Source organism: Danio rerio, chromosome 19 (genome assembly GCF_049306965.1).
Source record: "Danio rerio strain Tuebingen ecotype United States chromosome 19, GRCz12tu, whole genome shotgun sequence".
NCBI classification, from domain to species: Eukaryota; Metazoa; Chordata; class Actinopteri; order Cypriniformes; family Danionidae; genus Danio; species Danio rerio.
Window position 1 is genome coordinate 9,143,249 of NC_133194.1, and position 12,045 is coordinate 9,155,293.

General features: G+C 36.4%; 1 protein-coding gene across 2 annotated transcripts; it reads right to left on the reverse strand.

The window, feature by feature from the left end:
• Positions 1–291: 291 nt before the first annotated feature.
• On the reverse strand, positions 292–10,856 carry si:dkey-266f7.9. Of its 2 annotated transcripts, none has more exons than XM_021467963.3 (4): positions 10,786–10,856; positions 7,690–7,772; positions 2,594–3,161; positions 292–821 (listed from the first exon to the last, which is right to left on the reverse strand). In XM_021467963.3, exons 2-4 carry the CDS (start codon positions 7,743–7,745, stop codon positions 546–548), a joined length of 900 nt encoding a protein of 299 aa, XP_021323638.1. In that variant the 5' UTR covers positions 7,746–7,772; positions 10,786–10,856; the 3' UTR covers positions 292–545. The 2 variants fall into 2 exon arrangements, with proteins under 2 accessions (XP_021323638.1, NP_001121840.1); NM_001128368.1 differs by having other exon boundaries at positions 358–821; positions 7,690–7,777; positions 10,786–10,851.
• Positions 10,857–12,045: the final 1,189 nt, after the last annotated feature.

The window sequence follows — 12,045 nt, forward strand, 5'->3', positions numbered from 1 at the left end:
TCCGCGTGGGTTTCCCCCGGGTTCCCCGGTTTCCTCCCACCATCCAAATGTGCTCTATATTATAGATAAAACAAGCCTAAACCTTTCTTATAATGTCTTACTCTCAGGAAGTTCGCCTTGGCCTCAGCAGCGGGGGAGTTTGAGATAGACCTGAGCTCAATCTCCACTCGCCCTGCAAAAGGGGGGGAGCCCTGGGCTCGAGGATCCCTTGAGCTCAGGGCTCTCTCCCGGGACAGCATGCCAAACAAGCTATGTATAAATCATGGGCTAAGTGTGAACTCTTGAAAGTCCTTATGAAGTGACAGGAGAGCGTTTTATTTCAGATTTCGTTACAACGTGGTGTTATGACAGAAATTTGTCACAGTGCTTTATTAAGTCAGATTTTCCCCACATTTGCCAGCAAGCTCAAACTTTTTCTGTCACAGTTATGGAAATTTCAAGGTTAGGGGTAATTTGAGTCACAGATAAACCTGGGATTTGTGTCAATTAATGAAGTATTTTGGTGAGTCCCAGCCATATTAGTTCTGACGCCCTGCCGTTGTTTCTCAATAATTGAAGCCTATAATAGTTTGTACTAACTTGGCACCAGGGAAGTCCATCGCTACAATACCAAACCTCTTCGTTTGACCGGAGTAGGCTGTCAGATATTCGTAGAGGCGAGGGTTTATTCGGCGGGCCAGGGAGTTGGGATGTGCCAGGATACTGGCACCGCTGCTGTAGGTGAGGAACATGAGGTTTTTGTTAGCGACCGCAGCCGCCTCCAGATGAGTGGAGACACTTCTCCATTTCTTCTCCACTTCCTCCGGCTGCAGAGAGGACACCTGGAGCGAGAAAGAGTTTTCGTCTGTACATTTTAAGAAATGCTGCGAGGGAGTAAAAAGGGTCTCTCTGATGGATTTCTAAAGACAGTTGACAGATGAAGATTACACTCTGCAAACTGAATATAAAGAGTCTCCCAAGGATCTCAGTCCTGAGTCCTGAGCCCTTTGAAATGATTCAGATGATGGTATAATTTAAAATATTCTCCCCCACCCCGACTGCTCTCTTTCTTGGTTTGGTTCTTCAGCTATGGGGCACTTTTATGTTTCAGAAGTAGTTTTTTAAAGAAATAAAAACTTGTGATTTGAACATTAAAAACCCACTGGAAGCTGTTTTTCTCATTTATTTTTGTCACTTTTCTTGTCTTTTGTGCTTGTCTATTTTATTGTTTCCAGAGCCTTTACATCTTAAAATGAAAATCAGTCATCAGAAATAACATTTTAAAAATGATGATAATTTACTTAAGAAGTGAAATAATCCATTTTATTCTCATGGTTCAAATATACTACGCTTCAAAAAAGAATTATCTTACATTCACCAGTGCTGAGTGTATTTGATCAATAATATATTAAAACAGTAACTGTATTGTGAAGGGATCCTGGGTCAACACAGGGGCAATCAGATGTACACAGGCAAATTTAGGAACATGTGCGTGTGAGCGGTGCATGACTGGACTGTAGTCCATATAATGGTGGATTTGTAGTTCTTTGGTGATCTTCGTGTTTACCAACTATCTAAAAGGATAAAACCACGGTCACACTAAAGTTCGAGCATGCAAAATTCTGTCGTACGTCGCTGCAAAAAGATGGACAAGATGATTAGACATTAAAAAAGCAAGCGATTGCTCCATATTTTAAATTTCCATCCAGAGAGGTCATCTTTTGATCTTCGATTGGTCTTACACAATCACATGATGCGATTTCGCAGATTAGAGTTCACCAAGCTTGAACTTTCCAACGCTGTGAACTGCGAAATATGTCGCACAAGGTGGAGTTTCCGGTCTGCCGCATTCGTGTGCGTATGAATAGAAGTATATGGGGTGAAAAGTCCATAGTGACCATGGCTTTATATCGCTGGTAATTGTAACAGTATTTTAAATGGGATAAAATGTGATTACGAAGCTGTATTTTTAATCCAGTCTAAGTATAAGAAGTGAGCTTTCATAAATGTTTCTAATTTTGTACTAAAGAAATGTCATATTATATAGCTTCCTATTGTTAGACATGTTAAAAATAGTTTTGCTGCTTATATTACTGTGGAAACTGCATTACAGATCTTTTGTGAAATCATAAATGTAATACTCTCACATTTGATCAAATCAGTGCATCTTAGCAGACAGAATGAGCTCTTTCAAAAGCAACAAAACCAAAATATTACTTACCCCTGTAAATTTTTGAATCACAGTAGCCTATATTTCAATTTTAGCTTGATGAATTATTGCGTGAATTCTAATTCGGACATGTGACTTTTGTTAGCCAATATCAGCCATTTTATAAATGATGTAAAGCCTTAATATAGCTTACATTAAGATTAATTCCTGGACACAGCAATTGCTTTATTTATGTATTCATTTTATTTACTGTGGACACGCCTGGACATGTTCATTCTGAAACACTATGTTTTTTTATGATATCAAATGAAGAAGTGACATTTAATGTTGAAAAATGACCTAAATGACCGTTGAAACCAGTCAAGAATGTGACAAATCTACAGTTTATTTTTTATCCACAAGCTCATATAAAATAAACACACTTACCAATTCCCTCATCCTTACCTTCCAGTCATCCACAATGTCCAGTGAGTTGTAGCGGAGGCCCATATCAGGACCTGGAAAATCCTGCAGGATGATCAGCTTCCCTCGTGCCTCCCCCATAATGGGCATCTCCCTACTGTGCCACAGCAGATCCCAGTGTGCATACTCATTAATATAGCGCACTACTGCCCCGTAGATATCCTGTGTGTCGCTCAACTCCTCTCTCAGCCTCATCAACACAGTTTCTGAAGGATATTCCTTAAGGAAAGCCACTATGTCCTTTAACACATCTCCAAAGTGAGCATACTGGTATGAGATGCCATGATGGATGGTCAGGTTGCCTCTGGCATGCCGAACACGGATATCTAGAAAGCGTACACCGGCTCTCAGCTGCAGGGAGAGTGACCAAGAGTTGCACTCGGCCAGTGACCCGCCATATAGAGCCATGGTGTTGTGTGTGCCGGGCATCGTCACATCGGATAGAGAGAAAAAGTCGGGGATAGTGGCCATCCAGGAAGGGTTCAGGATCTCGGGTGTGGTGGTGTCATCATAGTCTGGTGTCTGGACGGCTCTGTATCCAACGGCTGTGCTGTGAGACCATATTACATTCAGAGAATAAATGCATACGTATTGATTTTAAGCCAGGTGCTCACTGTATGATGTATACAGAAACAGACCTTTACCATCATTGGTTGTTAGGCTGTAAATACATGTTCCCACTATTGGGAAATCAGTTGTCATTTAAGGGACAGTTCACCCAAAAAATGAAAAATCTGCTATCATTTACTCCTCCTCCCCTTGTTCCAAACTAGTCTGAGGCTACATTTACTGTACACAACAATGACGGAGCCCAAAAAAGAGATGTTTGTCCTTTGCTTTTTGAAGGAAAAGTTTAATGTTTACATTTTCCAAACAATCTGCATTTCCACAAAAATGGGCAAAAATGCTGTATTCCAGTGGTCACCAAACTTGTTCCTCGAGGGCCGGTGTCCTGCTGATTTCAGCTCCAACCCTAATCAAACACACCTAAAACAAGCTAATCAAGGTCTTACTTGGTATGTTTGAAACATCCAGGCAGGTGTGTTGAGGCAAGTTGGAGCTAAACCCTGCGGGCACACCGGCCCTCCTGGACCAGGATTGGTGACCCCTGCTGTATTCTGTTAGCCAGGCTAGTATTTGGCGTTAGTAAAATAGTACCTGTAAGTGTATTTAGAATTTGTTGACGTCAGACTGACATTATAAACCAATGTCATGGGTTGTTTTGTTTGGAAATAAAATAGGGGTTGACATCAGAACCCAACGTCAGGCCAATATCAATGTCCAGCATCAGACAGACATTGCATTTTGGTTACTTTCTAACGCAACTTTTAAACAACAAAATATCAATGTCTAATAATGTTACAGCTTGACGTTGTATGGACGTCTAATGACGTCTATCAGTCGTTGTATGTTGGTTGTCATACCTGAAGAATAAATGTCAGTATATGATGTCAATATGATATTGGTTCGACGTTGAATTTTGGTCATTTCCAACACAACCTAAAAATAACCAAATATCAACGTCTAATGATATTACAGCTTGACATTGTGTGGACATTACCACTATGATGTCTATCAGACGTTGAATGTTGTTTGCCATACCTGACGACTAAATGTCAGTATTTGATGTCAATATAAAGTTGGTTTAAGATGTTGGCTCGACGTTGCCATCAGAACCCAGCGTCAGGCCAACATCAATGTCCAGCGTCAGACATTGCATTTTGGTTACTTTCTAACGCAACCTATAAACAACAAAATATCAATGTCTAATAATGTTACAGCTTGACGTTGTATGGACATTACCACTATTACATTTATCAGACGTTGGATGTCAGTATTTGATGTCAATATGATGTTGGTTTGACATTAAATTTTGGTCATCTTCCAACACAACCTAAAATTAACCAATTATCAACGTCAAATAATGCTACAGCTTGATGTTGTCTGGCCGTTACCACTATGATGTCTATCAGACATTGGTTGCCATACCTGATGAAAAATGCCAGTATTTGATGTCAATATGACACTGGTTTAAGATGTTGGCTCGAGTTGAGTTTTGGTCATTTTCCAACGCAACCTAAAAACAACCAAATATCATTGTCATTCCATGTCGTTATAGGACATCAAAATAACATGTCCTTAGATGCTGGTGACCTAAATTTAACCTAACATTAAGGTTGTATGACATGTGTCAGCTGGGATGCGTCTTTGCTGTTGTACTTTAAACTAAATCCATGTTGTCTAAGCAAACGCTTGAGCAATAACAACACTACCAGCATTGTTGTGTTTGTTGTATGTTTGTTTGTGCTTGACTTTAATGTTCACCTCCCTAAACGCGTTCTATGAATACCCATGAACTCATTGTTTTTTCAGAGACTTTCATTTTCAGGTGTTTACACGAACATTACAATGGTGGCATTTTCAAAAACGTACATGTTTTAACCCATTATCAGATAAATGCATTTTCAGCCTCAAAAAACCCACTGTCCTGTAAACAAACAGATAAAAAGTTTCCTATGTGTGGCTGATAATGTTGTGTAAACGGTCTCTGAGATTCTTTGTTCTGTTGAACACAATGGAAGTTATACTGAAGAATGAAAGGGGAAAAACAGCCATTGACTTTCATTGAATTTTGTCTTCCTACTATGGATGTCAATGGCTGTGCTTTTCCAACATTCTTCAGACAATCTTGTTTTTTGTTTAACAAGAAAGAAATTCATAACAATCTAGAACCACTTGAGTGTGATTAAATGATAAGGAAATGTTCATTTGTGGGTGAACAGTCTCTTTAAAGATCCTCATGATGATCCAACCTGGTAAAAAAAAAATGTTTATCTTTGAAACACTAATGACATTATTTGTAATTGAATCTGAGATGTTTCTGTCCATCCACTAAAGGAAAAGATAGAATCCCTGTTTTTTTATTTTAGCTTTTTTAGCAGCTGCTTGTATTTTAACAGATAATGATTTTGAGCAAGAATAAAGGCTTCACCAGCGATTTTTATGATTTGATTTGGACAGCTATTCTGAAATTTGTATTTCTGAACAAATTTCAATTAGGTGTTTTATGTCATTAGATAAAAAAAATATATATATTTTTATTTGTCCCACAGTGTACATAATGACTCATTATATCTTGTGATGAAGCCTGTTTATTTGGATGCCTAAAGTAAAAAGCATGTCACGTTCTGAAAGAACTAGTCAAAAATGAATGAAGTCTTAACGGAAAATATCTGCACCTCAGTATTGAGGGTGCATTATAAAACAGTACACTATAATACAGTGTATGTAGAGTGTAAGTGAAAGCCACCTATTTAACACACCTAACCATAAACACAGCTGTGGCGAGGGGGTGGGGCCGAGAGCCGTGTGAATGAGGCCGCCGCGTTAGTGGATTCACCTGTGGCACACACCGGCCTCGAATCCCATGGAAAGAGCTCTGCACTATAAGAGGAGGAACGATGGCAGAGGAAGCCGAGAGAGGACCGGCTCGGACAGATTGTTTTACTTTTGTTTTCAGTTTGACGGCAGTTTCCGTGAGGGACTGCCATCCCTTTTATTAATAATCATTTTAAAACTTCGTCGGTTCTCCGCCTCCTTCTTCCCGGCGGCCTGAGCTTCTTCCGTTGGATTGGAGGCCGGTGCGCGCCATAGGTGAATCCACTTAATAAATGCTCATTCCGTTCCCTTGGCTCTCAGCCTTGCCCCCTCGCCACAACTGTTGTGAACAGTTTACCCAAAAATGTTGATTACTATTTATTGTTTCACGAAAGAAGATATTTTAAGGAAAGCTTAAACCACTGACCACTGCATCCGCTGCGTAAAACATATGCTGGATAAGTTGGCGGTTCATTTCGCTGTGGAGACCCCAGATTAATCAAGGGACTAAGCCTAAAAGAAAACGAATGAATGAAGGTGTGGAACAAGTAAAGGGATAAGTAAATGCTGACAGAACATTCAGTGTTGGGTGAACTGTCCCTTTAAAGGTCTATTATTATCTTATTTCAAATATCTGTTATCTTTTATTGAAAATAAAGGCCAATGTAATGAGGAATAACTCTTCATCCATGCAAGATAACCCAAAAATGTGTTTATCCATACGGTTTAAAATGACCCAGGGTTAAACATTTCAAGGACTGAAAGGCCCTACTGTTTGCTGATCAGTGTTTCAGTGCGAACAAATGCTGGCATTAAATATGTTCATCTTATAAAGCAACCAAGTCTCTTTAGAACACTTGGATAAACCTCTCATTCATGTGGATTTATTTTTTGATCTCTTTATCTCTTTAATTAAGACGTCAGAATTTTGGGAATAGACTTTTTAATGGAGACTTGATTAAAAAATATTTCAATTTGTGTTCCAAAGGTAAACAAAAGTCCTGTGAGTGTGCAATGATGACACATTCAGTGACAATGAGCTACATTCATATGCAAGAGATGGCAAACAAATGCTTAAATAAATTAAAGCCTTGATTTTGATCATGCTTGTCTTAAAAAGAGACTTGTATTGAATGAAGAAGATGAGTATGAAGTCGCGGTTTGTCTTTTTGGTGCTTCATCATTAGGTTCAGTGCTCCTACTGATTAGTAGGAAAAACTTCAGGACTAAATACATCTAACACTGGTAGAGTTCATTGGAATGAAGAAGAAGAAAAAAAGGAAAAAAAAAAGACTGCAATAGTGATTGTCAATGAACATGTCAAACTGGTAAGTAAAGCCCACAAACTTTGGCCTTGGATTACAGGAATATTTTAGGATTTAAATGTACCTTGACCAAAGCTCAAGAGCGTGCACTCAGCTTTACTAAAAGATACAAGATTACTGCACTCATGCTTATCTGTAATGGATGGATATAATGAAATTAGATAATTGGTTCATTTGCTGACGATAATAGCAGGTAGACGAAGAGAAACAGATCCATTTGGCTAGCCTGAGATAAAAGCACTTAAATCTTAAAATAACAGCTTGCAGACCTTTCTTCTCAGCGAAATGGATTTTTCTTTACCATACAGCAACTGTAATTTGTCATAGAAGACGCTATGAAAGAGGTTTTGGAATTATGGGTATTAAGAACCTTACCCCAGCAAAACGCCCATTACCATTAGCCGCAAAATGTGTCCTTTGGTGCCTTCCATAATGAGCCTTTTCAATGTCCACTGATCCTGCACTATAAAGATAATCATTAGAATAATTCAATTAGAATTTCTATGACACTTGCTATAATTACAGTACATTCTTTTTTTAATGTGGGGTGAAATCATCCTATATAAAAACCAGACATTTGTAATTATTTTCCAAAAGTCAAAAAGCTTGATAACATTTATTCCAAAATCCATATGCAAAAACGAGTAATGAAAATGACAATTGGTCAGAATAACAAATGTTTTCAATTATTATTATTATTATTATTGAAAGTCAGGGTTATTTCACCAAATGTATTAATTGGACTAAAATAAGTTCACCATAGTTAAATATACTAAGCATTGACCACAAAACCAGCTATTAGTGTCCATTTTTGAAAAAAAAAAAAATAGATTCACCAGCCTGATCTCACAAGAAAACAAAAGTATTTTACGTTTTGCCAGTTTAGTGGCTAATTTGTACGAATTCGTACAAGTTCAGTCGTACGAAATGGTACGATTTTAAAAAGGAGGCGTGGCACCTGACCCCACCCCTAACCTCAACCGTCATTGGGGGATAAGCAAATCGTTCTAAATTGTACGAATTAGATCGTACGAATTCATATGAATTAGCCACTAAATGAAAAAGTTACGAATTGCCGTGAGATTGTGTTGGATTCACACATTACTTGAAAGTTGAATAAATAATGCTTTCCAATACTTTAATAGTATTGGGACAATATTTGGCTGAGATGCAACTATTTAAAAATCTGGTATCTGAGAACATGGTGCCAACCATAGAGGACTTCTATAGACGTCTCCATAACCTTGGACTAGACTGTATCCTGAGCAGATGTTATGGCAGTCATGGAGGATTGGAGAGCATGATTCCTTAAAGACCCAGTGACAGACGAGTCTTTACATTAAACTTGTGTGCCAGCCAATTAACCTACTCACACTTGCAGCTTCTCTACGATAAGACGTCTAGTGTTCTTCAACCCCTCGTGCCTAGACTGCAGCATTGCGCAAGAAGCTTGACCAAAGGAGAAACAGTCGTGCCCAACTGGGCCTTGTTTCCTTCAAGGTTTAATTTTCCTTCACTTTCGTCAGTTGGTGAAGTTTTGTTCCTCGCATTTGTCACCACCGGCTTGCTTGGTTTGGGATTTGTGGAGCTGCACTTCGATGGATTTGCTCTTCAGTGTTTGGACTTTGAGCAATGAAATTTAAACCACACTGAACTAAACTGTTTTGAACTTTAACTCTGAAAGCTGGACTGACACAGTTTAAATTTTAATTTACTAGAACTTCTATGTTAAGCTGCTTTGACACAATCTAGATTGTAAAAGCGCTATAGAAATATCAGCCTGATCTCATAAAGAAACGAAAGTATTTTATGTTTGTTTTTTTGTTGGTTTTTCAGTTTAGTGGCTAATTCATATAAATTCATACAAGTTCAGTCATACAAATATGTGCGATTTTTAAAAAGGAGGCGTGTCACCTAACTCCACCCCTAAACCCAACTGGCATTGGGGGATGAGCAAAGAAGATCGAACAAATTCATACGTGAGATTGTGTTGGAAATAAAGATTAATTGAATTGAATTCGAAAAAAAAATCTAAACACTGAAAATCATGTTTAAATTCGATTACAATAGATACAATTTAAGTTCTCAGCAATGCACATTACTAATCAAAAATTTACTTTTGATATATTTATTATCAGAAATTTACAACATCTTTTCATAGAACATGAAACGTAGATACTTTAATGAAAGAAATTATGATTTTGACCCACACAGTGTAATTTTGGGTTAATCCCACTCAATATACTCGTACAATAAACTGTTTTGTGGTCAGAATTATTAGTCCCCTGAATTATTAATATATTTTTTCCCCCCAATTTGTGTTTAACAGAAGATTTTTTTCAACACATTTCTAAACAAAATAGTTGTAATAACTAATTTCTAATAACTGATTTCTTTTATCTTTCTCATAATGACAGTAAATAATATTTTACTAAATATTTACGTACTAGTATTCAGCATAAAGTGTCATTTAAAGGCTTAACTGGGTTAATTGGTGTAATTAAGCAAGTCATTGTAAAATGATGGGTTGTTCTGTAGACAACCACAAAAAATATGGCTTAAGGGGGCTAATAATATTGAGCTTAAAATGTTTTTTATAAGTAAATTAAAACAGCTTTTATTTTAGCCAAAATAAAACAAATAATACTTTCTTTAGAAGAAAAACAATATAGGAAATACTGCCACAAAATCCATGCTCTGTTAAACATCATTTGGAAAATATTTGAAAAAAAACACAGGAGGGTGAATAATTTTGGCTTTAACTGTATATGTAAACTTGACTTTATTTCACTTAACTTAACCATTCATTATTCCAGACCTTTAAAGCAAGGCTTACATACAGTTGAAGTCAGAATTATTAGTCCACCCTTTTTAAATATTTTCCAAATTATGTTTAACAGAGCAAAGAAATTTTCTCAGCATGTCTGATAATATTTTTCTTCTGGAGAAAGTCTTATTTGTGTTATTTCGGTTAGAATAAAAGCAGTTTTTAGTTTTTTAAAAACCATTTAAAGGTCAAAATTATTTGCCCCTTTAAGCTATATATTTTTTCGATAGTCTACAGAACAAACCATCGTTATACAATAACTTGTCTAATAACCCTAACCTTCCTAGTTTACCTACTTGACCTACTTAAGCCTTTAAATGTCACTTTAAGCTGTAAAGAAGTGTCTTGAAAAATTTCAAGTCAAATATTATTTACTGTCATCAGGGCAACGATACATTTAAATCAATTATTAGAAATAAGTTATTAAAACTATTATGTTTAGAAATGTGTTGAAAAAAAACATAAAATCTGAATTAATCTAATAATTCAGGGGGCTAATAATTCTGACTTTAACTGTGTGTATAAGCAGCTTATGTATGTTCCATCTATTACATTTCAAATATCAAAACTTAACAGCATTCTAACAAACGTATAACCCCACATGCAAATGCATCGTAACTGTAGCCAGAGTAGTGATCTCTTACCGTGTTGGTTGAGTTTGGCAGGGAAGACGTTTGTGATGCTGAAGTGCTAAAAAACAACTAGGCAGAATCAGGTTAGTTGGAAAGCCTGCTGTTGTTTTGTACCCTTTTTTCCCCCCAGTGAGTACGTAGTTCTAGCTTGAACTTGTCTGAGGCACCAATACAAACTGACCCTTTTGTTTGAGAGGTTATTGTGCCTATATATAGTGTACAGTAAAAAGCTGACTCATTGAGAGCGGACAAAATATTCTAAACTGAACTCAGTGGTCCTCAGTTATACTGTCAAGTAGCTGTGTTGATTTTACTATTACAAACATTTGATAAAAGTGACTTTCATTGACATTTTTGTAGTTTAAACAATATTTACTGAAGCTGGGTAAATACTAACGCTTATTTCTGTCTTTATCTAGATTTATTTATTAGATTGTACATTTATTTCGGTTCACTTTTCTCATTTTAGGATTCCCAATGTACTCAAAACTTTTTTTGCTGTTTGTTTAAATTACTTATTTAAAATTAGTGGAAACAACACAATTCTTAAATTTTTGGGGGGCACAACGTCATAAATTTAGTTCAGTCCACTAAAATTTGTGAACTTAATCAATTTGTGTTAGGACTACAAGAAGTAATTGTGTGGAAGCATTTTGACAGTGCGTACACTGTATGGGAATGCTGGGTTCCACAAAATTTCTTCATGTTGTCCCAACAAAAATGGATTAAGTTTAACTTGATTATTTTTATAAATGGATTGAACATAAAACAATTAAGATGTTCCCCAAAAATTCCCAAGAATTGTGTTGATTCAGCTGATTATAAATAAGTAGTTCAGACAAGCAAATAAGTTTAGTAATGAGGTAAAAAAAAACTGCAGAAATAGAAAGAAAGTTTTATATGAGACGCCTAAAAGTAAAGCAGCTTATCCTGATACTGTATGTATGTGTGTATATATATATATATATATATATATATATATATATATATATATATATATATATATATATATATATATATATATATATATATATATATAAATATATATATATATATGTATTGAAGATATATTATTTCCCTGAGTAAGTATCTAGGTATAGAGTGAATAAACATGAGGCTGAACTTGTGATAAACATGGTCAAAGCTGTTTTTTTATCCAGGGTTTATGGGAAAGTATATGTTTACATTTTCTGTGAGCTGTCTACAGTTTTTTTTCCCCAGGGATGAAAAAAAAAAGATATCTACATAGCAAACAGAGTTTGTTGTTGACTG

What these genes read in the sequence shown, in the direction of transcription:
- si:dkey-266f7.9 (XM_021467963.3), bottom strand. Translation starts at nt 7,745, where the DNA reads ATGGAAGGCACCAAAGGACACATTTTGCGGCTAATGGTAATGGGCGTT. An exon ending in GTAATGGGCGTTTTGCTGGG is followed by an intron (nt 3,162 to 7,689) that starts GTAAGGTTCTTA and finishes ATGGTCTCACAG; the next exon opens with CACAGCCGTTGGATACAGAG. An exon ending in ACATTGTGGATGACTGGAAG is followed by an intron (nt 822 to 2,593) that starts GTAAGGATGAGG and finishes TTCTCGCTCCAG; the next exon opens with GTGTCCTCTCTGCAGCCGGA.